This window comes from Mustela nigripes, chromosome 17, assembly GCF_022355385.1.
Source record: "Mustela nigripes isolate SB6536 chromosome 17, MUSNIG.SB6536, whole genome shotgun sequence".
NCBI classification, from domain to species: Eukaryota; Metazoa; Chordata; class Mammalia; order Carnivora; family Mustelidae; genus Mustela; species Mustela nigripes.
In genome coordinates, this window is record NC_081573.1 from 21,527,220 (window position 1) to 21,554,185 (window position 26,966).

The 26,966-nt window shown below is 50.1% G+C and overlaps 1 protein-coding gene across 10 annotated transcripts in view; it reads right to left on the minus strand.

The window, feature by feature from the left end:
• ZNF536 (zinc finger protein 536) overlaps window positions 1-26,966 on the minus strand; it is a 421,739-nt gene that overhangs the window by 145,919 nt on the left and 248,854 nt on the right. For 9 of the 10 annotated variants that reach the window (XM_059383931.1, XM_059383936.1, XM_059383930.1 and 6 more), the window contains 2 exons: window positions 8,393-8,545; window positions 2,950-3,003 (listed from right to left, as the gene is read on the minus strand). In XM_059383931.1, coding sequence (XP_059239914.1) covers window positions 2,950-3,003; window positions 8,393-8,545 — 207 coding nt within the window. The remainder of the gene's footprint in view (window positions 1-2,949; window positions 3,004-8,392; window positions 8,546-26,966) is intronic. The other variant, XM_059383939.1, reaches the window with a different exon arrangement.

Genomic DNA, 26,966 nt, shown 5'->3' on the forward strand with positions numbered 1-26,966 from the left:
ATTTTTATGTTAATAATAAAAACCCAAATCCTCGCTATTATTTTCTTTATAACCCTGAAGCGATACCCACTACGGCCCTCACCTTGAAAGCCTCCATCCCTCACCTTCCCGGGCTTCGTCCCTGAGAGGGCAGAGGGGATGACAGAGGGTTCAGCCCACAACCAGCACCCCCGTGGCTATGCTCCTGGCCAGGCAAACCCCGGCAAGGAGTCATCCGGGACGGGCGTCTTCTGGACAAGCCCAGGCAGCCCGAGGGGCTCGCCGTCCACGGGAAACCTCCTGCCTGTGACCCAGACAGGACTCCCTGCAAGGGCACATTTCAGAGTACTGAGGGGTGGAGGGGGCAAACCCCTAACACCAGCCTGGACTAGGTGGGGAGAAACCCGTCAGCGCCGTTAGCAGGCTTTGAGGGGGGTCAAGCTCTTCTCTCAGGTTTGGTGACCGACAGCTGCCCAATCTCCCGGTGCTGAGAGGCTTCGTAGTCCGGGTCTCCGTGGCCGGCCACGTGCTTCGACCCCAGCGTGCTGGGCAAACTCGAATGAAGCCCCAGGCTTCTGGCAAGGGATGAGTCAGGGGGCCACCCAGCATTCTCCACACAGCCCCGTGGCACAGGCAGACCCAGATCCTGCCAGCAGTTCCATCTAGATGAATGATGGGCCACTTAGGCCACATAGTGGCCCAAATCTACACAGAGGATCCTTGAGACTGCCCTAAGCTTTGTAGGGGGTCATGAGTTCTCCAGCTGCCTCATGATGTTCAGGATCCGCTGTGATTTCATCTGCCTGTGGCTGGAACCAGACAATGGGATGTCTTCAGAGACAGGCCGATCACAGGGACATGCAGAATAGCAGGGAAGGGGTAGATGGCTGTCCTAGAGGGCAACCGCCACCGGCACCAAGCAGCTGGGAACATGAGAACCTCTGCCATCTGCTAAGAAAAGCCCCACACCCAGATTTCTACATGCAATATCCTGGTTTTTCAATGGTGGCACCTGCTTTAAAACCTCAAACATCGCCAAGGGCCCCAGCACTGTCGTCTACAGTCCAGGTCCGCACAGGGCAGCCCGTTGGAAGACTGGATCAGGGAAAAGGATGCCCAGTACTGAGCGATTCGCCTACTGGGGAAAGCAGGTGGACACCAGTGGCCTTCTCTGGGGGAACCTCTTGCAATATTTTAAAGGAGTAAGATATGGGCACAAACAGTACATTTCTAGAAAAGAGAGGGTTGTTCAAAAAGGCCTACTGAACTAAAAAAAAAACCCATCGGTTCATCATTCCAACAGACTAATGAATTACTGGAAACATCTCACATTAAAGCTGTTACCCACAGACACATGGCACAAGATGTATATTCAACTTCAGGATAACATTGATAACTTCTTCGGGTCTCTGTACCATAAATTTTTAGAAACATATGACCGAGGGGTTTAATTAGTTCATTGTACCTATTTTTACATGAGCATGTCTTTCATCACACTGAGCCTCTACACTGCACTCGACGAGCCCAAGGAACCTTCACCATTTCGGGGGAAGTTAGTTTGGCCCTCGTTTGAATGGGGCGAACCCTCAAGAGCACCTCTCCGAAAAGAGCGGGCGGACTCACACTACCCGTCTCGCAAATCCCTTCGGGGAGCTCTTAAGGAGGGCTTCTCGCTTCTAACATGTGTATGCGCTAAATATCTAAAAGTGTTTTAACTTTTAAGTCGAGTAACCGAATATTTCCCCGTATTTGCATCCTCTATTTGATATTTATTTAGTCTTTCTACATGTCTTTACTTAGTTAATACCAGGAGAGATAAATACGGTGGTGCCTTCTCAGCAGAGCTTCAGTACATTAATATAAATTGTACACTAATTCCCCCAAAGCATATATATGTTGTAAACCTGAAGACTTTTCACACAGCTGCTTATTGCTAAACAGTGCCTTGTCCAGAAGGGGACAATCTGTGTCTCTAATTGCTGTCACTGAAGCCGAGATTCATTATGTGACTTTCCCATTAAAATGTGAGCATTAATTTGTATAATGAAATATCACCCACTGCAGTGTTCATTAGCCATGCCCTACTGTATACGGCACATTGTTAGCTACCTAGAAACTGTAGTTAATTTCACTAATGGATATTTCCCTACTTAGTGTTTGGTAGGAAATTTATACTGTAACATTACCTCTTAAACTTTTAAGGAAATTTAAATTCAATCAATTATTTTCAACAAAAGTTTGGGATGTCATTAAGGCAGGAACAGCAAGGTTGGGGGACCGCGGAGAAGTAAAATGGGCTTTTCATTCATCTTAGAAATGAAAAAAAAAAAGGTAGAATTTTAATTCAAAACAAAAAGGGGGGAAAAAAGAATTATTTGGGGGGCAAGCAGATCTTTTTTTTTCCCCCCGTCATTATTCAGGTGACTGTCCCTCACTAATGACAACAACACATGCTCTCCTTTTAGGAAAAAAAAAAAAGAGGGGAAAGCCCCCATTTCAGCCAATCTATTTTTGAATATTTATTCAGTGTCCTTTCAAGACCATTTAAAATAGCCTGGTTAACTTAAGCCAGGAGAGGAAACAGAGAAGCATTAAAGGTAAGGGATGTGGACATCAGGGGTTAGGCACCTGGGTTAGGCCCACGGAACTCACATTTCCACCCACATCTAGAGACCAGCTGGCCCTTGGGAAGCTCTCTGAAGATGAAAGATAGTTTCCAAATCGGCATGCAGTGGTCATTTATCGTCTTCTGACACGGCAAGTCATTCCACGCCACCCTCCACACTTCCAGGTGCCACAGTGGCCGCTTCCCTGCCTCACTGCCTCCCTAACCTCTCTGTGCTGATGGGGAAACTGAGGCACGTGGGGTCAAGGAGGCCTGGCCGCAGGCCAGTCTGAGTTAGGGGTAAAGGAGGAGCTGGGGTGTACAGTACTTCCCTTTTACATCGCCGGGAGGCTGCGTCAACACACCTTGTGGGTACAAGTCACTTCCTTTCCTCCCGCTGGTTATGGTGTGGACACACACTGTCAAAGAAATGTTGCATTAATTCCCTAAAACAGGCCCAAAAATCCACCCAGAAAAGTAAAAAAAAAAAAAAAAAAAAATCAATACAGCACAGCCATACGGAGACAGATCTGGATTGCACCCTGCAGTCAATGCTAGGAGACTTGGAGTGGGTCACTTCCCATATCTGGGTGGCCCCTGGTCACCGGGTTGCTGTGAGGGTTGAGGAGGGAAATCACGTGCAGGGCTCGGCACAGTGCTGGCCACTGTTAATACTATTGTTCTTATTACCCTGTCCCTATTGGCCGCATTTTCCTGTGACCAGGTGGTAGCTACCATACTGTGTAGACACAGCCTCCGTCAGGAGGCAGGATGATCCCGGCCCCCGCCCCCAGCTGGGCACACATGCCTTGGAGGGTCCTGCAGGACATAAGGGTGGTCCTTGCCTGGGAATAAGCATGCACTCAAGAGCCAATGAGGGCACCCCATCCAGTGTCCCCTTCACTGAGACGCCCTCCCGGCGCGGGTGAACAGAGCTGGGTGTGCCCACCGGCCCACCCTGCCCACGGCCGAGAGCCCTTGAAAACCACCTCTGGCTTCCCTGCACAAATCCATTTTCATAAAGAGGTTCTCAACTCCGGGCTGGACCAATGCATGTAACACATCAAAACCAGATTAATAAACCACTCGCATAATTTGAGAGGGGGAAAAAAAAAACTAATGAGATTTATTTTTAATTAGTCCCTGAACTTTCGTGCCTCCAAGTTTTCATGAGTGAGGTTCCTTATTACATTTCTCTACAGTGGTCATTCCGGAGATGACAGGGAGCCTCCTAAGGAAGCTGACGCACAGGGGAGCCGTCGGAGGGGACCCAGCCTGGGGTCCCGCGGCCAGCATGTGGGGTGACACACACCTGGGGCTCGTGTGGGGGACACACCCCCCTCCAGCCTTTCAGAGACCGACGGATCAGCACATGCCTACCTCCTGTACGCAAACTGGACACGCGGGGCTCTGGGGGTCTCCCTGAGATGGAGCCGGAGGAGGGGGCAGGGAGGGAAAGAAGGAAGTGCATTTTCAGGCAGCCCATCGTGAAATGACAGCCCAGCCTCGGTCGGCGGCCACCTAGGAGACATTCCTGCCTCCTGTAGCTCATCAGGATTAAACGCTTGCTGCTGTACACCCATGATGGTTAATTTTGTGTGTCCACTGGTCATGTGCACCCAGACATTTGTTCGCACGTTACTCTGGGTGTGTTTGGGAGGATGTTTCCAAATGAGATGAGCTATCTGAATGGGCTGACAGAGTAAAGCAGAATGCCCTCGCCAGCGTGTATGTATATGGGGCGGGGGAGCGGGGGAGCTCATCCAGTCCGTTGGAGGCCCCAACAGAACAAAAAGCTGAGTAAGGGAGAATTCACTCTCTCGCTTGGCCTGTCTTCCAGCTGGGACTGCCACCTTCACTTGCCTGTGGACTTGGCCTTGGACTGGAACTTTCCCCACTGATTCCCTTGGGTCTGCCAGCTTGTCTTGCCGAATGCCAATCCTAGGATGTCTCAGCTTCCCGTAACTGACTGAGCCAATGCTTTACAATAAATCCCTTTACATACATACATATATATATGTGTATGTATATGTATACACTATTTTAAAAAATATAAAATACATAAATATTTATATATACATATATATAACCTATTATTTGATTATCTATAATATATATTACATATACATAGGACATATTGTACATTATATATACCATTTCTCTAGAGAGCCCTGACACCATTTCCTTTCTGAGCCTGTGCTGACGGGCTCTGAATTCAAATCACTGGCGTGGACACCAGAAGACCAATGACACACATCCAGTGATCGGATCTTAATTAGCCCCAGAGACTGTGAGAAATGGGAAAGCAGCTCAGCCTCCCCTGGGTAGGCAGGAATCAGCATCGGTCCCGCCAGAGCCAGGGTGGGGTGGCCTCTGGAATGTGAGACCCCGGAGTCCTCCGCGTGCCTCCGCCCAGCCCACATGGATCTGGCTGCGGCTCAGGGGCCGGCAGAAGCGGTCTAGCTCCTGTAGGCTCTCCCGAGCCCCCAGGTGTTCAAGGCAACCTGACGGGGCATCTACTCAGCACCTCCCTAATACACAGGTGTCGGGAGGAGGAGGGCAGTAATTGAGTGAGTGTGTAGTAGAGTTAAAAAAGGAAAGCGGTTTTTACCCGTGGCTGTTATATGATTGAGACGGCTCATAAAGATGGAGCAGAACGGGAAAACACGGTGAATGTACCACCTCATCTCCCGACCAATTAAAACATATTTATTACACACTGGATTTTTAAATGTGCTCGTATAGGTCCATTATGGAAAAACTTCAGAAGATGGTATTTTGGAAAACACGGATTCGGTTTCATAGGCGGCTGCCCGCTGGCCATGTCGCTTTGGAATCCAAGAACACGAAGAGAAAGGGGCGAGGCGGCATAGGACGCCCCCGCAATCGGAGCCCAGGGTCCCCTGGTTCGTTAACAAATAGCTTGATTTTGATTTTTAATTGCTCGTGTAATCTACACTTCAACATTGTCGTAATGGATGTTTATTTTGGTGATTTAGAACATGTAACACTTTCTGCTCTATTCAAATGCACGAGTATAAGCATTTTCCAACTTCTTTGTTCTTTGATAAAAAGGAAATTGATCTTTATCTGGTTACCATTCTGCCTTTTAAACACAGCAAATGCTGTTTCTGAGGGGGGCTGGCGGTGTGATGTTTCCATGGCTTCTGTCATTTTCTCTATTATTCTGGGAAGTTTCCGGAATGCCTCTGTCCACAGCCCTGTCTTGCTTCTCTCAGCGTCTCCAAAGACTATGGTCACATACCTCAGAAGTTTGTGAAGCAGAGGAAGTGGAAATTTGGAGGGGAAATAACCTTTATCAGGCTTTCAAGCTTCAAAAAGCGGTATCCATTTGCATCCACCCGTGTTCAGTGGGACTCCTGCCAGGTTTGGTCCTGCTTTACTGGAAATATTCTGCAGAGTATCTACCATTGCTGATGGGCCAGCTGATGAGAGTCGGGTCCCACGGGGTCAGCAAAACTCCTGGTTGGGAGGCACTGCCTTTTCTTTCCTAACCCACACTGCCTGGGAGGGCAGACTCTGCTGCGGTGAGCCACCAGCCACACGGTAAGCTTGACCTAGGGTCCTGGGTCTACAGCTAATAAAAGGACAGTACACAGGACATGCCTGACCAGGTGTCCACACTCCTGCAGACAGCCTAACAATGGGTGCCCCAGGAAGTGGACTGCCTCACACTTCCTGGCATCTGTGCCCCCTCCTTCCCCAACTACCGTCACAACCCAACCTGGGGAAGAAAGTGGACATCGGTGTGATCTCAGAAGGCCAGATATCTGAGCTGCCTCGTCCTGAGCCCGATCACTGGGAAGGCCTCACTGAAAAGGGGACATTGGTGCTAAACTCTGAAAATGAAGGAACAAGCCAATGTATCTGTCTGGCAGAGAAGTGCAAAGGCCCTGAGGCAGACACTCAGGACCCCCTCACTGAGCTCTGGGGGAGAGAGTCTCCCATCTGAAACTGTCATATCCTGGCTTCCAATGGGCTCATGTGTACAGGTTGCCTTTCCAAAAGGACCGCAGGTTCCCTGGGGGAGGGTCCATGTTCCTCACTGCCCTTGTCCCTTCCATGCCACCCAACACAGTCCAGAGACTACAGGAAGAAGGTCACTCACTTATTCTCAAGTTTGTTCTGACATTCAAGCTTTCAAATAAATTTATTGTGTCCCTACTACGTGTTAGGGGCTATGGTAGGCCCTAGGGTTCTAGAAAGTACAGCGATTAAAAACATGGACAATATTGCAACCCTCACATTTGACTTGGTGGAAGACAAACGGCTCCTAAGGAAATGAACCACTGAACTGAACAAGATAATTTCAGGAAGTGCTAAGTTTAGGAAGAAAATTGAACAAGGGGCATGAGGGATATTTTAGACGGGGTAATCAGACATGGTCTCTCTGAAGTGCTCCCATGCAAGCTAAGCTCCCAGTGACCGCCTGGAGGAAGAGCATTCCAGGGGGACAGCATGGTGGGTACAAAGGCACTGTGGTAGGAATTGGCTCTCTGCACTGGGGGAGCCCAAAGAAGGCCATGGGGTTGGAGAGATGAAGATGAAGAATGACGCAAGATGGGTCAGATCCCACAGGGCCTGGGGGAGGGAGCGAACAGGTGCCTTGTCTCAGCGGCTCCCTCTCTGCCGTGGATGACTCTAGGAGAGAAGGGCTCTGCCGGCTGGGAGGGATGGACGATGGTGAGGCTTAACCGTGCCTCGGCCATGAATAAAGATGGCAGCCCACGGCTCGCTGCCCCCCCATTCTCAGGGCTCCCCTCTCAGTGTCAGGGAGATTTGCGGGCACCAGGTGAGGTTCCAGGTGAGGTCCTCCTTCTCTTTAACCACACGCTGCACATGAGGCCCACATGCACTAAATATCCTGCACAACCCTGAGCTTTATTGATTCCTGGGGAAATAGACCACAATTATTTTTGAAAATAGATGGCATATTTGTCTATCCTCTGAAGCAGCTCATACTCCAATAGATAAAGTGTCAGGAGAAAAATCAAAGAAAATGGAGGTGTCCATATCTCAGATAGATTTTTTTTTTTTTTTTTTGTATTGGCAATGTGCAAACAACTAGCAGAAAAGCTACAAAAAAAAAAAAAGAAGAAGAAGAAAGAAAGAACGAAAGAACAAAAAAGAAAAGCAAAAAGAAAGAAAAGAAAAATGACCAAGGGACAAGGCACACAGACCTCCAAAATGTCCTCATTTCAAAGTGCTAGGAGGATGCAGAAACAGGAGAAATGACCACGTGGTCCAGCAGCCCCTTCACCTGTTTGATTAAGAGCACCTCCACTTTTCTTTTGAGGGGACTCAGCGCAGAGCCAGTCCTCCATCCTGGGCAGTGGGTTGCTGCCACCAGCCCGGCCTCTGGTGTGGGCCGGGAACCCCAGCTGGGAACCTAGGAAGGGAGCTCCCCTGTTCCCTTTCATACTCAGAGTCTGAGGCTGGCTCTCGAGCTTTGCACCTGCAGGGCCCCTGGTCAGTGCCAGGGCACGAGGGGTCCTGCTCCATTACACACATCACCAAACCGACCCTGCGACCATGACCAAGCATCCTCCTCCTACACCCGGACCACAGAGGGGGTTTGTGTGTACCCGCCCATCGCGGCTCAGGAGGGAGGCTGGCGCGCAGCGACGAACCGGGGCGGAAGGACCCTACGGGGTCCCCCACCGCAGCGGGGTCCGGCCTGGCCCACGGAGAGCGCGGCAGTGCTGGTGGCAACACAGGGGGTGACCCGGGCCCAGGAGCGTGGCCCCTGCTGGACGCTGCACACAGCGACGCGCCCACGCTTCTCACCTGTGTGTATCCGCAGGTGCACCTTTAGGTGATGGGATGTCCGGAAGGTCTTCCCACAGTACGGGCAGTCCTTCATGGCCGAGCCCAGACTCCTGTCTCGAAGCAGCGTGGGCTGCTGGACCCCGGCGGCTCTCCCAGCCTCCTCGCCAATGTCTGCAGCGGAGAAGAAAATGTTCTCACATCACTTCAGCACGTCAGAAGCTGTTCGCACCAAAACTGCTAACACCACACAAAGTTAAACATGTCAATACTACACCTGTCTATTTCATTCTTTAAATCTGACAGAATGCTGACAATTCATGTATTTTCTTGTTATTCTCTTAAATTATTTCATCTTTCCCATCATCATTTTAAGCAGCATATGGTACCTTTATATTGAACTGAATTAAACAAGAAAAGAAACAGCTGTGTCAGCAGCTGGTTTGATTTCTTCTTTTGCTTAGTTTCTATTAAATATTTTTTTTCCAAAAGTTTAAAAATGTTGGTGTTTGTTGAATCTGATTAATTTGTAATATGGACTAGCTGGTGAGAGCTCGCTATAAGATCGAAATCACATTTGCATTATATCTAGCAACAAATGGGGAAAAAAATGTGTCTCGGCCGAGTCCCGAAGACATGCAGACATACAGTTATTTTGGGACAGGAAAGACAATTATCCACAACTGATCATTTCTTCCTTGTAGAGCTTGGTATCCATCGCAGGCTGCTGTAATCTTATGAAAGGGAGAAGAAAAAGTATGGAAATGCGATTCCACAATTAGCCCATGATAAACATATAGTGACATATTCAAAGTCATGTGCAGAAACTCAGCTGCAAAACTCCCATAAACTTCGAGCCAAGCAGTTAAATCTTTGTGCAGTGACTTGAGAACTTCCTCTGTAAAGTATCAATACAAATTTTCCTTCCTGCTGTTATTTGTTATGTAACCCAAACCATTAGAAAATGGAATAAAATTTACATACGGCTGCCTTCTGCACAGAAATGATGGGACATAATAGTAAATAAAACCGTGAAAATATCTAGTGGTTGGAGGATATGTTATTGCAATACCCGAGGCCCGACATCGCACTGCCAGAGAGGCGACATTCAGGGAGCAGGGTAGGAGCCGGGAATCTGCAGCTCTTGGGAGGGGAGGCACTGGAGCCCTCTCCTCGGGCCTCCCTGCAGAGCTGGACGCTCACCCCTAGCACAGAACCCAAGTTCCTGGGGCTGCGGGGTCCTTGATGCCACTCCCAGCCCACCCTCTGGGCCCCCTGGTGGATCTGCTAGGAGAACAAGGGGACCTTCTCAGATAATAAGCAGACCTATGAGTTCTGCAGAGAAGCAGAATAAATAAGATTTGTACCTTCCAAGCAATGGAAAATGCAAATTGCTTTTATTCTACAACATCCGTTCCTGGTGTTCTCCGCTAACAGCCAAAAGGGACAGACTTATAGGCTGTGCACAAGATGAAGGCAATCACATTTAATTCTTATTTGGATGTTGGCTCCAAGCAACTGTGGAAACCCTTGGCTTCAAGCATCCTCTCCGCATTTGGGTTAATGCACAGTGATAGCATCACCCTGGAAAAGTTCTTTGAAGGCTCACTTTTGATCCCATGCTCTTCGATTCCTCCAACCAACCTTGGAAGAGCTGTTCAAAGGGTCTGTCTGCCCAGCTGTCTTTGCTCTCATAATTTTGCATGGATAACAGGACCGGGTCTACAGGCGTCTTAGAACCCAACCCACCTAGCACCAGCTTTCTGGTCAACCACATGAATGTGTTAAAGGGGTATTGAATCGGGGAGGGGGGGCACAAAATGATCTATTTTGCCACTTCATGGCAAACCAGTGCCCCCCTACAGTCATAGTGGGGTGCTCCACAGCCCACAGGTTAGGTCCACCAGGGGCTGCTGCCCAGGGAAACAATGGCCAGATGTCAACTTCAAGTCAACCACAACTTGGGTTGAAATAGTTGGAATGCCGTTTCCCATTCACCCTCCCACCTCCAACCACGCCAACCCCAAATGTGTTGCATTTGTCCCCCCAGCATTCTTCAGCTTTCCTTTTGTGGGATTGTGAGGTCAACTTAAAATCACAAAGAGCCAACAAAACAAAGAGGCAGCTCATGGAATGGGAGAAGATATTCATAAATGATACCACAAACAAACGGCTGATATCCAAGATCTATAGAGAATTCCCCAAATTCAACACCCAAAAAACAGATAGTCATGTCAAAAAATGGACAGAATGCCTTCTCCAACGAAGACATACAAATGGCTAACAGACACATGAAAAACTAGCCATCAGGGAAATTCAACTCAAAACCACATTGAGATACCACCTTACACCAGCTAGAATGGCCAAAATTAACAAGACAGCAAACAAGTGTTGGAGAAGATGTGGAGAAAGGGGAACCCTCCTACAATGTTGGTGGGAATGCAAGTTGGTGCAGCTAGTTTGGAAAACAGTGTGGAGATTCCTTAAGAAATTAAAAATAGAGCCACCTATGAACCTGCAATTGTACCACTGGGTATTTAGCCCAAGGATACAGATGTAGTGAAAAGAAGGGCCACCTGTACCCCAACATTCATAGCATCAATGACCACAATAGTCAACTGTGGAAAGAGCGTAGATGCTCTTTAACATAAGAATGGATAAAGAAGATGTGGACCATATATACAATGGAATATTATTCGGCCATCAGAAAGGATGAATATCCAACTTTTGTATCAACATGAACAGGACTGGAGGAGATTATGCTGAGTGAAATAAGTCAAGCAGAGAAAGTCAATTATCCTATGGTTTAACTTACTGGTGGGGCATAAGGAATAACTTGGAGGACATTAGAAAAAGGAAAAGCAAACTGAATTGGGGTCAATCGGAGGGAGAGACAAAGCCTGAGAGACTGTGGACTCTGAGAAACAAACTGAGGGTTTTGGAGGGGAAGGAGGTGGAGGGTTGCATGAGCCTGGTGATGGGTATTAAGGAGGGCACGTATTGCATGGAGCACTGGGTGTGGTGCATAAACAATGAATCTTGGAACATGAAACAAATAAAACAAAATTAAGATGTTTAAAAAAAAAATCACAAAGAGCCTGATTAAAATTCCGCCAAGTGCTCCCTGCAACAGAGTTAAGATACCCTATTTAAGGGAGGAGGCCAACAGCTGTCAGTTTGAATTATAAGCAGAACTAAGTGCCCCGGATGTTGGCTTCAGGACAGAGGTGGTAGGCAGGCGTGGACTGTTGACATTTTATTCCTGCAAAGCCCCATGTTGCACCAGCTGCCCGAGAGCCCCTTCCCCAGAGCCTTCCTCCAACAGAGCCCATTTGTGAGCCGTGGGAAGGTGGGAAGGAGAGAGCATGGAGGACAAACTTCTACTGTGGTTTTCGGTGAGTCCTTGTCCCGGGCACAGGATAGACCAATACAGAGATATGGCCCACGTTCCAGTCTGGAAGGTTCTACAGAAGCTGAGGATGAGAACGGCCTCACTCTACGTCAGTCTAAGTGATGGCCTGTATCTGTTTCCCTTTTATCTTTCTATCTTGGACATGTGTGGCCCAATAAAAAGAATAAATTTGTAAGATAAACAGCTTTCTTTGCAGATTTAAGAGTCTAATTTTCACTCTACACAGAAATGGTGTTTTATTTTTTGTTTTGTTCTGTTTTGTTTTGTTCGGAGGGCCAGAAGGCCTATGGCATTTACTCTTAGACTAATCCAACTAGAAAAAACAAACTCTGAGCTACGATGAAGGGGAGTTGTGGGTGGTCCCAGGAAGTGTCCGAGCGGCTGAACGCCAAGGACAACCGTGGCTGAGGAAGCCTGGTCACACCACACCCTTGAAGGGCCTGTGTGGGAGTGGGTACCCGAGCCCGGATGGGTAGCAGAGAGCACGGTCCAACCACACTGGGAACCCAAGAGGACTCCTTCTCTACCCAGAGTATAAAAGCACAGAAGGCTGTCCTCCTGCGAGGCTGCCCAGAACGGAGCCCCCAGGCTTTCACTGTGGTCCCACAGCGCTGGTCGCTTCATAGGACATGCTTAGAGATGGACCGGCCTTCCCAGCCTCTCCAGGACACAGGCAGTAGAAAGGAAGAAGCATCATAAAAAAGTCACATTGTCATCCTTCCTTGGACCATTTATAGATTGGTTTCAGCTTTTTTTTTTTTTTTTTTTAAGTCCTTTTCCTAAAACCGGCAGCATCTCTTCTCCCCTGATCAGACACTTGCTCTAAGTGTGTTGGGTAGATGGAAAGTGGTCAGCCTCAGACCTGTCATCTGCTCCTCCTGGCTTATCTGTGAAAGAAAGGCCAGTCCGTCCTGCTGACTCTAGAGGCCGGGGTGTCCCCAGGACCAGGCATCTGGCTGCAGATTGAGAGGCCAGATTTAGCCTGGGTGGGTTCTAAGCCTCATGTGATGGGGAAACGGCAGAGAAAGAACTCCAAGGGCTCCTGTTTCGTTTCTTGACCCCATTAAATATGAGCTCTATTCTTCAGAAACGGATGTCCTATGTGGATACAACAAATGATACTCCAGAGGGACACAGGGCATCTGTGTAACCCTTCGAGAGTTTTGACTTAGAACAAGTGAATTGTCCACTTGAATCAGAACCCCCACAAGCTTTCTCCTATTCCTACAAGCTGATATTGGCTTGCTGAGAAAGAGAAGCTAGACCTAATCACTGCAAGCTACATTTCAAGTATCAGTTATTGGGGGGCGAGGGGACATAAGACAAGGCCTTTCTAATTTTGTCATCTCAAGGTCAGACACCATGCCTCTCACATTTCCATCTGCTTATTCTAATCCTCCAAGTGTACAGCAAGGTTGGCCTAGATCAAGGGGACGTTAAGGTGCATTGCCTCCCCTGCCCCCCCTTAGCATTCGCAGGGGGAGGGTGAAAGAAAGGAAGACCCAGGGGGATTAAACACAGCACGGAACCTGTTAGAAGCCTCGTCTCCTCGGCTGAGCCACAGACCGGCAGCCTGGATAGACAAAGAATCAAATGCTTAGGAAGACAAACAACTTTCCAAAAGTTAAAGCCTAAACACACACAAAATACTACCAGCCGCTGTCTGAATCCATCCTCGAAGTTGGCTATCCAGCTGGACGTGAATATAATTTGAATTTACGGGGCCTCATTATATACTTAACCTTACATATATATGTCTGCAGTGTAAAAACTTAGTTAATGAAATAAATTTGTATTTTAAGGGTAGATTTCCCCCCAGGTTCTCTTTAAACACTGAGCTTCCTTGATACATATTTAAAATAGGCTTGTTTGCCAAGAAGCCTGGCTTGGGAGTCAGGAGGTGGCATCTTTTCCTTCTGGGCTCCTAACGCTTGGCGGTCCTCGGGTAAATCCCTTCGCCCACCGCCTGCCCTGGTTCCGTCTAGCCCAGAGGATGGAACTCCCCGACCTTTCCCCTCCAGCTCCCTGGACTCCTGCAGTCCTGTCTTCTAGGCTATCTTCCCCCACTGCCCAGCCTAGCCTCATCCTTAGCCAAATGAGAGACCAGAGATGGGTCTCAGGGAACTGGGAGGGAAAAACCAACGAAAGAGACAGTCAGTTCCCCTAAATAGTCCCCCCTGCCCCTACTTTCCCCAACCTCATTTGCAGTAAGCTGAGATCAGGTGGTAAGTCCCGGCCAATAGCTGGGGCTGACGCCTTGCCCTCCCTCTCTCCCCCTGCCTCGGTGGCCTTGCAACACAAGGGTTGGGGTGGCAAGAATCACAAACGATGGGGCACTGAGTCTCCAGAGGGCTGGCAGACACCCCACGCCAGACTTTGCACCAACGAGAGAAAGCCATGGAGATTTGGAGAGCCGTCATTATCGGAGGCCACGGGGGACGGCCCAGGCAGCATCCTCCTCTCCTGGTCAGGGGCTTAGTCCCAGTCCCGCAGGCGGTCTCACCGACTCACAGAACCGACCCGGGGTGGGGAGGGGGGGAGACCAAAAGGGACAGAGCAGAGACAGAAAACTGAAAGCAAAGAGAGGGTTCCTCTCAAAGTGTGCATGTATGCCTGTTCTCACTCCATCCTGCCAAGCTGTGGCCTCAGCCTTCACGAGTCCAGAAGCAGATCTTGGGAAGACTTCCGTTAAAAGACATGACAGGGCTGCTGAGCCTGCTGCGGAGTCCACAGAGGGACCGAAGAGATCTCCCGGCAACCGCACGCAGCTAGGGGCGCTGTCTGGACACCTGAGCACTTAGTACTTCATGACACAAAATGCCGTGGCATTTTAATTCCTAGGGAACTTCTGTGTAACAGAAAATGCGTTTTCCCAGGTGAGTTGTGTAGTTAATTCTGAGAGTCTGCCTTGTGCAAAGAGCATCTCAGAAGCACGGCTCTCGCTTCACTAATGAAGAAGAAAACTATTTGGGGAGTCGAAGGGGTGAGCAGAACACGGAAAAATTGCATCTTTTTTAATTCCTTTGCCTGTAGATACCGGCACTTTAAAATCTTTCCAGGAGAAAATAAAAACAAAAACAAAAACAAAAAACTAATGCCTTTGAGAAGGTCCGAGGGAATGTATATACCTCCTCTCCAAAGCTTAACACTTTCCCTTGTTTTGAAAACTTTTAAAAATAACAGACCCAGATAGAACAGTGATTCCTGTGGTAGAGATGCCTGGTTCAGGGAAGACTTCCTTTTAGTTTAAAAAAAATGATTTTAAGCGGCGCCTGGGTGGCTCAGTGTGTTGAGCCACTGCCTTCGGCTCAGGTCATGATCTCAGGGTCCTGGGATCGAGTCCCACATCGGGCTCTCTGCTCAGCAGGGAGCCTGCTTCTCTTCCTCTCTCTCTGCCTGCCTCTCTGCCTACATGTGATCTCTCTCTGTCAAATAAATAAATAAAATCTTTAAAAAAAAAGATTTTAAATTAGTGCTATGCAGAAAAATTGGAACGTTTCTGCAAATAATTCTGCTTAACTCTTGGGAGACGAAACTTGCGTCCCGAGTCAGTATTAATCTGGTGTCTCTGGTTCATCGGAGTTCTCTGTTACGATGCCATATATAGTCATGTTAAACAGTTAGGCATTACTATGGATTGGTCAAAGTATTTGTTTAAAGAGAGAGCTATTTTAGAAAAGGATGTCCACTTGTAGAAGGTCAGTTCCCTATGGGCTCTTAGGACTAGAGCCAGGGCAGGGCTCCCTGGCAAGCCTAGCACATGGGAGCTGAACCCCGTGCATAAAGGGGGAGAGGGGGAGAGGTGAAACATTCTCTGCTGCTTCCTTTTCTCACCTTCAACGCAAGCTCAAAACCGTGCAGAGCTCCATTTGCTTTTGGCAAGACAGGATTTCTGGAATTGGGGAAATAGGTCATTAAAAGGGCTACAATTTGGAGAGAGAGAAAATATAAGATACTAGGATCTCAAATAGCTTCTCTAAAGCAACATTTTGATGAGTTAAGTGAAAATGAATCAGAAACACATGGATTAAATTTCCCTTAAAATACACAAGGGCTTCAAAATCAAGCTCTGTGGGCCAAATGTGTTTCTGGTTTTACCAAGCCTAGAGCCCTTTCTTAATTGTCTGGCAGGGGAGTGTGTGGGACACCCCCGCTGGTGATTGGGCCACCCATGGGGTCTCTTCCCTTTGGCACTGAGCGACGCTGCTGTTGACAACCACATTGCCAGCCCTCCCCAGGCCCTCAGGGCCGGCGATGGGCAGGCGCTTTTCGTCCCCAACCTGGGGGCTGTGACTGACCATGGCTATGGCAGGCAGCATGTGGGCCTCCCAGAAGTGACCTACAAGACATTATCAGTGGGATGGGTCTCCCTGGGCTCTGCACACCCCTCTCTTCCCTCAGGCCCGGCCAGGGACCCGAGAGGACCCATCCCAGAGACGGTAAAGGGGCCCAGTGCAGAATGGGATCATCTGTGAACCCAGCCCGGTGAGGAGCACCAGGCAGGAGACTGAGTCTGGGGACCGCTGGCCGGCAGGGAGCCGCCACCTCCGGAGAAAAGCCCGGTTATGAGCAGACGGGCAGGCCACTGGTTCTACCCCTAACTCTTTCTCATGGCCTGCAACGCCCCTTCCTACGTGTGCCCCACAACTGCGCTGAACTCCTCAGACTCCCGACTGTACTCCAGACCGTTTTCTCTTCTCCTCAAGCTCTCCCAGCTGGCACCCAACTTAGAGTTTTTTTGTTTTTTTTAAGATTTTATTTACTTATTTGTCAGAGAGAGAGAGAGAGAGAAAGAGAGCACAGGTAGAGTAGCAGGCAGAGGCAGAGGGAGAGGCAGGCTCCCTGCAGGGCAAGGAGCCCGATGTGGGACTTGATCCCAGGATGCTGGGATCATGACCTGAGCCGAAGGCAGCTGCTTAACCAACTGAGCCACCCAGGCGTCCCCCAACTTAGAGTTTTTCTCCTGCTGTTCCTCCACCCGGGATTCTCTTTCCCCAGAACTCACAGGGAGACCCACATTCGGGCTTTGGTCCCAAAGGTGAAGGGGTCTCTGATCATGTCATCCGAAGACCCACACACCTCCCAAGGCCCCACATGCACTTTCTCTGGCTTCTTCCTTCATAGCATCCAACTACCACCCCTTGCAGATACGAAGGGACCCATGCATTGTCTGCTTACCACCTGTCCCCTCCCCAGAACATGGGTGCACATGAACATGGGCCATTTACTGCCATGTGGCCTTGGTTGGCCCTCAGCTCAAAGCAGGAGCTCCACACACACTTTTTCTTTTTTTTTTTTTAACTGTACATTTTTCAATAAAGAATCAGAGGAGGAAAACAAGTTGAAATTCGGAGGCCTCAAGAGGGAGACTGCATTGAATAGCCTGGGAGAACCTGACCCAGGGCAGCAGCAAAACACCAGAAATGCCCCCCAAGGGCTCAGCATCTTAAGGAGCTGGAGTGTGATGCCAGCAGAGTGCACAGGAGGTCAGGGGCATGCCGGAAGCCTTCCTGGAGGAGGTGGGCTGGGCGGGGGAAGAGACTCCCAGCTCCCTCTCCAAGCAGGTGGAAGGAACCACGAACACACACTGAGAATCAGCAAGGCCACAGGTGGGTTTTCTAGAAGATGGGGACATGGTGCTAAGGCGCCATTCACTATTTCCCTTGCCCACTTTCTGGCTTTTAAAGAAAGATCTCACTGGCATGAGAAGAATTAGCGCCCCCCGTGCTTAAAGAGAACTTAATCGGTAGAAGAATACAGTGAAACAGATATTTTTAAAGTAATCCACGTTCCAATGACTATTGTAGTTATTGTAAAATATTTGTTATGCCTTTTTTCCATCATTTAAATGAAGTACTCCTTTCTTAAAAAAAAAAAGAAAAGAAAAGAAAAGAAAGAAAAGAAAAAAGAAAGAAAACTGTAGAAACCTCTATTTTCAGTAAGGCATAAATTCCCAAAAGATTTCTACATCATTTATTTCTTTATAAGAAAAAAAAAAAAACTATAGCTTTTAAGATCCTCTTAAGATAATTTACAGCCCCTTCATTTGGTTATGGGGGGGGCGTGTGGAGGCTAGGGAGAAGACCAGAGGAGATGTCTTTGGCTGCTGGTAGGTTTCAAGGAATTCTTACCAAAATGACATCGACCGCAGGTTGGACTGATCTTTTTTAAAATGCACTTGGTCAGTCGCCATAACTTGTGGGGCTGAGTTTTCTCTTGGGATTCGAGTGCACGGAAAGGAGAAGGCATGATTTGGAGATAACGTCTCCCCTGGAGACATGTTTTGCCATATTCTTTTTTAAACAAAGAAGACATCTTAAGCACCTTGCAATATCTTTCATTTAATCGTTGGCAGAAGGCAAGTCCCCGATGAACGCTGGCCTGTGTCTTTCTCTTTAACCAGCTGAGTGATCCAAGCTTTTAATATAGCCGTTCCAATTATTGTAAAAGTCATCTAGTACCTTATAACCACAAATATTGACAGTTTATTGCACAACACATTCCTGACATTTGAAGGTCACACCATACATAATACATACTCTTTTATAAAAGTGTCTGGAACAAAGAGATACATGATAAGCAATTACTTCTCCCGGCTTGTATGTATGTACAGTGCAGGCTGACTTGAGGTTGCTTGGGAAGAACATGCACCATTTTAAATAATCTATTGAGGCAGCATGGAGGCAGTCATGATGGATAATTATGAAATGGCTCGTGGACACGCTGCCGTCGGATTGGCTGGCCGGGCCGTGGGGTCTGGGCGATTCTCCTCCTCCGAGCTTCAGGTCACAATGCCACTTGGCCGTGGAGAGCCCTGCCTCACTTCGCCCTCGGCTTTTCCCCGCAAAGCCACCAAGCATAACGGAGTCACAATATGTTCTTGTTTTTCAGACCAGTCCACACGCAGTGGAAAGGAATTTTAAAAATCCGCCAGGCCTGCTTCAAGGGGAACCCTCCTGTCCCCGGCCTCCTGACCGTGGCCACAGTCCTCATCTCACAGCCATCACGTTGCCACCACGCTGCCCGGCCCCAGGACCATGGCATCTGCAAGGATACGTGGCTGCCAGGCCCGGGTAAAAGCTGGAGTGTGGAGGGTGCTCCAAAAATCTGGGACAGGGCAAGGCCGTGCAGATCTCCAGAGGAACATTCTGAGCTGGAAAGTGCCTTACACTGTCCCCTCCTCCGTCTCATCCCTACTTGTCCTTCTAGCCCTAAGTATGACAGAAAGGGTCCAGCCACACCCTAAGCAAAAACGGTTCCCAGTCCAAGGCTTCAGGTCAAAACCAAGTTCCACCAATTCTTAGAATTGTGTTTCTGGGTGAATTACATAAAACCTCTCTGAGGCTCAGTTTCCTTAACTGCAAAACAGGGGGCAGACATGACGGCTCATAGCATGGTTCCTGGTGCAGGATATGCCCCAATGAATGGTAGCTTTTAATAGGAATATTGCCAAAGGGACCTGTCCTGTGCCACGATGGCATAGTGAGGACAGGAGAGGCCTGTGGCTTTAGGGCTCTCCTCCCCCCACGAGCCTGAAGCTTTGGAACCAGACACATCCCCAAGGTCAAGAATGACGGACAATGTTCCTTTCCTCAAAGTTCGGGGTGGTGCAATTTCCCCAAAGCTCTGAAGACCCAGGAAATTCTCTCAAGTTAACAGAGAAAAGCAATTCAGGCTGCAGGCGAGCCTCACATAGATGACAATCTTTAATCACAGGTGACGCGGCAGGTCATTAGAACCTACACCAGACTCCCTTCCAAATAATACTAACGGCTGCGGTTTGGGGAGGAAAAACAAATATACACACACACACCCATGCACACATAAATGCAAATACATATATATATATATATATATATATATATATATATATATATATATATAGAACGGTATTAAAATAAATAATCAGCAAATTCTCAAGATAATCAAAAGGGCTTCGAAGAGTAATTTTATTTTGATTTCCAGAATGAAGGCCCTGAAATTTAAGACACGGGACCAAAATGATTTCTATAAAGATGACGTGTTTATTAGCATTAAATCCCAGGGAAGGGGGCTTTCCTTATAAAGAACACATTTTTGCATCTGAAAGGCATGCCTATTAGAATGTGTGTGTTTCTTTAAGAAGCTATTCTGTTTTAGAGGGTAGCGGGTAAGATAGGGCGTCACGTGATCCGGAGGTTGCTATGGTAAATATGCATTTTTTATTGAAGAGTAAACAGTGGCAGAAAACAAGTGTCAGTTGCCAGCTCTGAAGTTACTGCCATTTTTGAGCCTCACTGACTTCTTCCAGCCCTTTTAATTTGAGAACCTTTATCAGAAAAACACTATCACTGAATCAAAATCAAAATTTTTTTGAGCAAATGCTAAACCTTTCAAAACCCTGTAATAATAATTACTTTGGATGACATATAAAAATTAGCAAAAAAAAAAATTATAATAATCTCTCCTGTTCTGTTCATCTCAGCACATAGATCTTTCTGGAGATCTGTTGTTCAGCGGGTGCAACTCCAAAAAGCAAAACCTTTGGCCTTGGCTCAGGCCACAGAGCAGAGGAGCCAAAGCTATGGCCGAGGCTACCCCACTGTCCATTCTCTTGGTACCTGTAGGCAAAACAAAGCCAGACACCCTGGGGAATGGTTCTCCCTGTCCCGTGTCCTTATCCGGCGAGGCAAGGCTACTGGAAAGGCAGTGGACGGTTGCAAATATGGCTAGGGCACTTTTAGCAAAGTTTTCACTGTTTCCCTTCTTGCGGGAATTGGGAAGAGCCTGGCAGTTCTCGATATCTGCTTGGGTGACCTTACCCAGTGATGTATCAGGCGTGTTACCAGAGAGCAACCAGTTCAATCCTGAGCGAGGCTTCCGCTGCTTTTCTGGCTGGGGGAAGAGCCTGGATTTCGTTCTTCCCTGATACCAGCTTTCTTTCCAGATGTGGCTGGCGGAGAACAAGGCTGCAGTTCCTCTTCCTCCACATCTGGCGTGTAGTAGGTGACACACCGCTCTTCACCCGACACACGAGCGCGGGAATGGTTCTTGAACAAATGAACTGACCCTAGCTCCCGGCAGAACCAGCTTCCTGGGTAGCAGCCTCTAACAGGAAGGTCAAGCCTGCTCTTTCTTCCTTTGATCGCAGATAAAAGTATCAAGTGTTGGCAAATTTCTCAAAGGGAACTTTCCAGACTCTGCGAATCCCACAGACGCGTCCAAAGGAATCCCGATAGGGGCCAAGGAGCAGACTAAGCAGGACAAGGGTGTCGTGTAAGGAGCCCCCAGGGAGGAGGGGTGGCAACAAGAAGCCTCGTTTGTGGGGGATGGGGACAGCAGGCCAGAGCAGGGTGTCCGCGAGGCCTCCAGGCCGGCTCCGAGACTGCCTGGCCTGAAGGGACCAGCTCCCGACACTGCCATCTGTTGGACTCCAAGACCTGAGTTCAAGTTCTCTGTTCTGTGATTCCCGAGCACACTGTGACACCTCTGTGAGCCTTAGGCCCCTTGTGGGTACAACTACATAATCACTGGATAATGGTACATATCACAAAGGAAACGGAGCATCTCATGAAATAGTGGCTTTGCAAAGCCGTAATGCCCCTGACATCCCACAGAGTCGCCACGGCAGGGGAGGACCATCACTGGCTTCTGGTCTGGCCCTGCCACTCCGGGTGCTGGGCAAATGTTCCCGAGCCTGGCCCAGCCTCCAAACACAGTTTGTAAAGTGGGAGGAATGGCACGTACTTTGCAATCTCTTGCAAAAACCAAATGAAATAGTATGCGGAAAAGGCATTAGGTAGATTCTCAACGAACAGTCCGCTCCTCTACCGAGATCCCAAACACTCACAACGCAGAAAACCAGAAGAACCCGGCAGGTAACGGTCCATCGAAGGGGATCGCCATGGGAGCCTGTCAAACGGCCAGCGCTTCCCTCCCCAGGAATTCCCAGGAGGATTCACACTGCCAGACTGGGACGATCATGTCCCCCGTGCCAAATGCCACCAGTCACTGGGGTGGGGAATCCAAGCCCGAGGCCCCATCACGCCTACATTTTCTAGTCCCTATGTCATAGCTTATATGCCACCTGTCGTCAAGGCACTGCCTAGACATGACCGACTTACTCCAAATGTCCCTTTGAGGTGAGCAGTGGGGGTGGGGACTGGAGGAAAAACTCCAGGGAGGTTGAGGACTGGGATGATGGAGAGAGAGGAGCAGACAGTGTCTTGGGCGGCTCAGGCCTCCCCAAGCTTTGCTCCACCTATCCACGAGACGGCCAGTATTAGGGGCGATGGGCAGCTGCGTCTAACCGTCTCTGCCCTATCTGCCCACTGCAGCATGGAGACTGGAGCCCATACTCCCTCTGACCAGCCCGGGCACCGTCCTGGGAAAGTACACCCGAAGACCGAGGAAGAGCCTTGGAGTTGTCCTCTGGGCACAGGGCGGTGACCTGGGACTCAACGTATGACGTGAGCTGGAAACTTCCCTCAACAAGGCTTAGGGGGGCCCCACCCTGACCTGCTCTGGATCTGTCCAGAGGTATCCCCAGAACATCGTGAGAATACAGGGCCCGCTCTCCTGGCTCTGGAGAAAGGCGAGAACCTTTTTCCTGATGAACCTCGGAAGCTCACCACACTCGGGTCCCACTTCAAAGCACCAACCCCAGACTACAGGCCTACCACCACCCCCTGCTTGTCTGATTCATCCCACTCGATCTTGAGGGTTCCGCCCCAAGGACATTTCCTCTGGGAGATGTTTTCTGACTTTGGGATCACCCCAGAACCCAAGACTCACAATATCACCCAGAGTCTGGGACTTGGTCCACGAGCATGATGCCTGCCTCATTTCGGATGCTCCCTCTAGAAGGTCCACTCTTTCAAAGGCTGGGACGGAGTTTAGTTTTCCACCTTTGTGTCTCTAAAGCTTCCCAGCACAGAACAGGTGCTCAGTAAATACTGAGCAACGTGTAAATAAAGGAAGTCATCGTTTCCTTTTAAGTTCTTTGCTGGCCTCTGTGGACCTGCCAGATGACATCGCACTGCAGCCTGGTGGCCTGCGCTGGGGGGAATGGGCTGCAGCCAGCTCTCCCCCGAGGGGAGGGGAGACCCTGAGAGTCTGGCCTCTGCAGAGCCCCGCCTCCTGTCAGTCCAGCCACTTACCCTGGAGTGTCAGGGTACTCCTCCGGCCTCTCCTTGAGACCCCGCAAGGTTTCTACTGCCAGAGCCCAACTCCCATCAAGGGAAACAGAGCCTGCTCACCGGAGCCGCACCTGCCCCATTTGCTGTTCAAGATTGTTCACAATTTCTCTTGCCCCAAGGCCTTTCTTGTCCATGCCTGCCCTGGCCAGGACCCAGCACCTGTCTGCACAGACCTCAGACACTGGGTGTGGTTTGGGTGCTCCAGGAGCCCTGTCCTAGATGCTGGGGGGCAGGTAAAGGGGGCGTGATTCAGGGGAACAGAATCTTGGGGTGCATGCAAGAAGCGGGGCAGGTGCTGGCCCCGGATGGCTGTGCTGCTGGGAGAGCAGAGGCCACGCCCCGGGGTAGTGCATCAGGCCGTCTGTTCTGTCTCTACTTCTTGCTGAGTGTCGGGGCCCGAGGAAAGAGTCTGCCCGGACATATGTTCCTGGGGAGGAGAGAGGGGGCTGCTCTGCACACACTACCTGACTGGGAAAGAGGGCTCTGCTTCCCCATCTGTGGGATGCTCCCTACATGCTCCTTTCCGTCAGCCTGGAACCCTGGCCCTGCAGGTGCTCAGAGCCTCCCACCCCTTCCCCTGTCCCCCTCCCAGCTCACCCCTTGGTGGGCATCACGCAGGGGTGACTGTTACGCTCGCTTCCCCCAGCAAATCTTTGGTCTGTCTGGTTTTCCCTTGGAATCCCCAGCCTCTAGCCAGGTGCCTGGCACATAGCAGGCAGGCGGTCTTTTTTGGACAAACAACAATTTGACAAGGGCGACGCCACGTTGCTAGATCGGATTCTGGTGACTTTTCCTTTCTCATGGAAAATCAGTTCCCGTGTTCTCTTTGGAGACTCTTCCTCAGGAATATTCCACGCAGTGCTACATTCACAACACATATTGTCCTGTGATGCTAATTTCTATCCCATAACCGAGAGAGACAACTAAGTGTTGCAAGGTTATTCAACACTCCTGCCCCTGATCCTCTGACTTCTCCTTAGGGGAAAATTGCACAGGAATACATTTCCTCATCTGTATGTTAAAGCATGGTTATAATCCACCTACCATGATTGCAATTTTGGGAATCAAAACGGAGATCCAAACAGCAGTGTGATCTACATTTTAGCCACATACATTATAATAAATTAAGTCAAAGAAAGAGTTCTGCATTAACTCTCGGTCTATTCCCTTAAAACCCTGTAAGAACAGCAGAGCCGCCCTCTGGAAGGACGGCTGCCCGCCCAGCCTCGGGCCGCCACCCTGCCGCTGCCCCACAGCCCGGAAGGGGAGGTGACCGAGCCAGCTGCCAGGTGACAGCGGCGCTCAGCCCTGCGTGCTCTGAGCAGTGACTGAATCAGGCTGTGCACCACAGGTTCGAAGGCACAGTGCGGCTGCCTGCCATCCTTGGCCAAGGGCACGCGGAAGCCTCTGGAAAGTGGCAGGCAGTGTGGGCGGCATGCTGATGCAAGAGTCTGACGTGTTCGGACCCCGGAGCTGGGGACTTGGAGCCGGAGACAGACAGCACACGGTGCCCACCACCTTCATGTCCTAGCCTGAGTCCTTATCTGTACCTGGACCTCTGTTTCTGCTGCCGTGAAATGTGGGGACAGCACTCAGGGAGGTGGCAAACGTCCATCACACAGAGCGTCCACTTGCTAAATTTGGGTTCAGCGTTTACAAACGTGGGGCATTTCACCCCTAGCTTCACCGGAGAAACCGGGCCCACCACTGTCCCCAGGAGTCATGGCTGTTGGGCTGGGCAGAGGGGGCGCCTCCTCCCCACCAGGCCCCTCCCTCTGCCCTGCTACCTGGCTGTCCCCACCCTGCGGTTGCCAGACACCCTTTCCACCCCTAAAGACGGCCTCAGTAACCTCGGTTGAGCAAATAAGGCAGAAGCCTCCAGACTAATTCCCATAATTATGATGGGCCTATTATTTCAAAGCCAGCGATGATTGTGGGGTCAGGTGCTCAGAGGAAGAGGGAGAGAAACATACTTTAAAGTGATAGCAAATATCCTTTGATTTTTTGCTATGATACCAAATTGCATCCAGAAATGCCGAGACATGCGCTCACAACCTTAGTCAGATTTCAAAGAGGGCTCAGCGGGAAGGGCAGTGATGAGAGAGAGAAAGAGAGAGAGAGAGAGAGAGAGAGAGAGAGAGCAAACAGGGAGCTACGATATTTAAAGCCCTCTGTCCCAGGGCAGGGCTGCTGGGCCTTGCAAAGGGGGGACACTGGCACCCGCTGGGCCCGCCACACTGGCCTGGAGGCCTCGCACTCCCCACACCTGGCGTTCAGCTCTTTCGAAGGCAGGAACGGCCAACCTTCTTCGACCTGCCTTGTCCAGTGCTCCTGCCCAGCCACGTTCCCTGGCCTCCCGGCACACCCCCAGCCTCAGAACCTTTTCTGGATATTTCTACACAATGCCATGCTGCTCCGACTTGCTCTCCAATTTTTCTTGTGTGTTTAGATTCCAACCTGCTTACCAAGAGCACCCCGTGGGTTCGCCTGTCTTGTCACCGCCTACAAAGCGGAGCGAAGGGCCGGCCCACAGAGTCACTCAATAAACACATGTTGGTTGACCTTTCCATTGTGAAAGACACTGCTATTATCTCCTCCAGGGCGTTCTTTGTAGGGCTTCCTCAAGGAGAAAAGCGGGTCTGACCAAGGGACTACAGTGCAGTAGACTCTCTGGTCTCATTTCTGGCTCAGCTGGGGCCCCCACCTTTGCTCGGATGTGCATGTGTTCTTCCAGGGAACAGACATTCGCAGGGTGCGCCCTCTGAGCTTGGCACAGTGTTCTGGGGATGGGGACAGGGCGTGGGGTGGGAAGCAGGCGGGGTGGCCCGCACGGCACAGGGGGCATCAGGGACTCGGGCGGCGGGGGGCGACCTGTGCGTCCTGCAGTGAGGTGAGCAGTTCTTTCTCTGGTCCTCGCTAGTCGGGGAGAAGTAGGTCACAGCAAACATGGTGACAGAACCTGCTTTTCACTCCCTGACCTTGCCCCCTCTGAGAACAAATCTCTGCCCCGTATCGGTTCCTCAACCGGGTCCCCTTCCAAATGTTCTCCTTTTAACTTATAGGGCTTTCCTTTCAGGAGCAGGAAGCCAGGCAGCGCTGGGGACGTCCCACCATAAATCTGTGGCTGTGGGGTGAGCCCCTGGAAAGCCCCCGGCTTTATCAACGCGGCCCCCAGAGCTGTGCTCCCTGCTCCTGTGCTCCATTGCAGGGCACCCGCTGGCCTCCTATTTTGTGCCAATAGCAAGACGCACTGCCCATGAGGACGAGAGGAGGCTGAGTTTCACTCTGAGGGGGCCATGCCTGCCGGGGGGCCAAACACCCAGAAAATAATGATGATGATGATGATGATGATGATGATGTGACCATCATATATTATATCATTGATATAGAAACCAACAAATGTTAAGTGAATGCTGAATGCTGTGATTAACATCCCCCTGTACAGATAGGAATACTGAGGCCACAGAGGGTGCAGGCCTCGTCCAGGCTCGCACAGCCACTGAGGACAAAGCAGACTGGAGTCAGGGTCTCCGACTCCTGAGACAAAGCTGTGAGCTCCCCAGGGAGGACTGACATTCACAGTGAGGGTGGGTGACATCATGGGGAGAGGAGGGACACAGAGGGCTGCTGTTGGGGGGAGCCCGGCTTGGAGGGGCTGCCAGGGGCGGGGGTAGGGGTGTTGCTTTCTGGTCTTGACGCAGGAGGAAAACCCACCCCCAAGCAAAACGGCACCAGGAATCGTGGAAAGGCAGCAGAGCCCTGCCAGAGGGGAGTTGTGCCCCCAGAGGCAGAGATGCCCCAGCCTTCCGTCTCCTGGTCACTCTTGTGTCTGGTGCCTCTTCTGGACTCTACCCAATCACGGTACATGCCACACTCACCCGGAATCTTCTGACCTCCCATGCCGGCCCAGGGCTCCCCGCTGCCAGACACGGCCAGCCACTCCCCAAAAGGAGAGCCACTCCCCAAAAACAAGTAAGAGAGGGGACCGCACCCCCAGCCTGCCGCA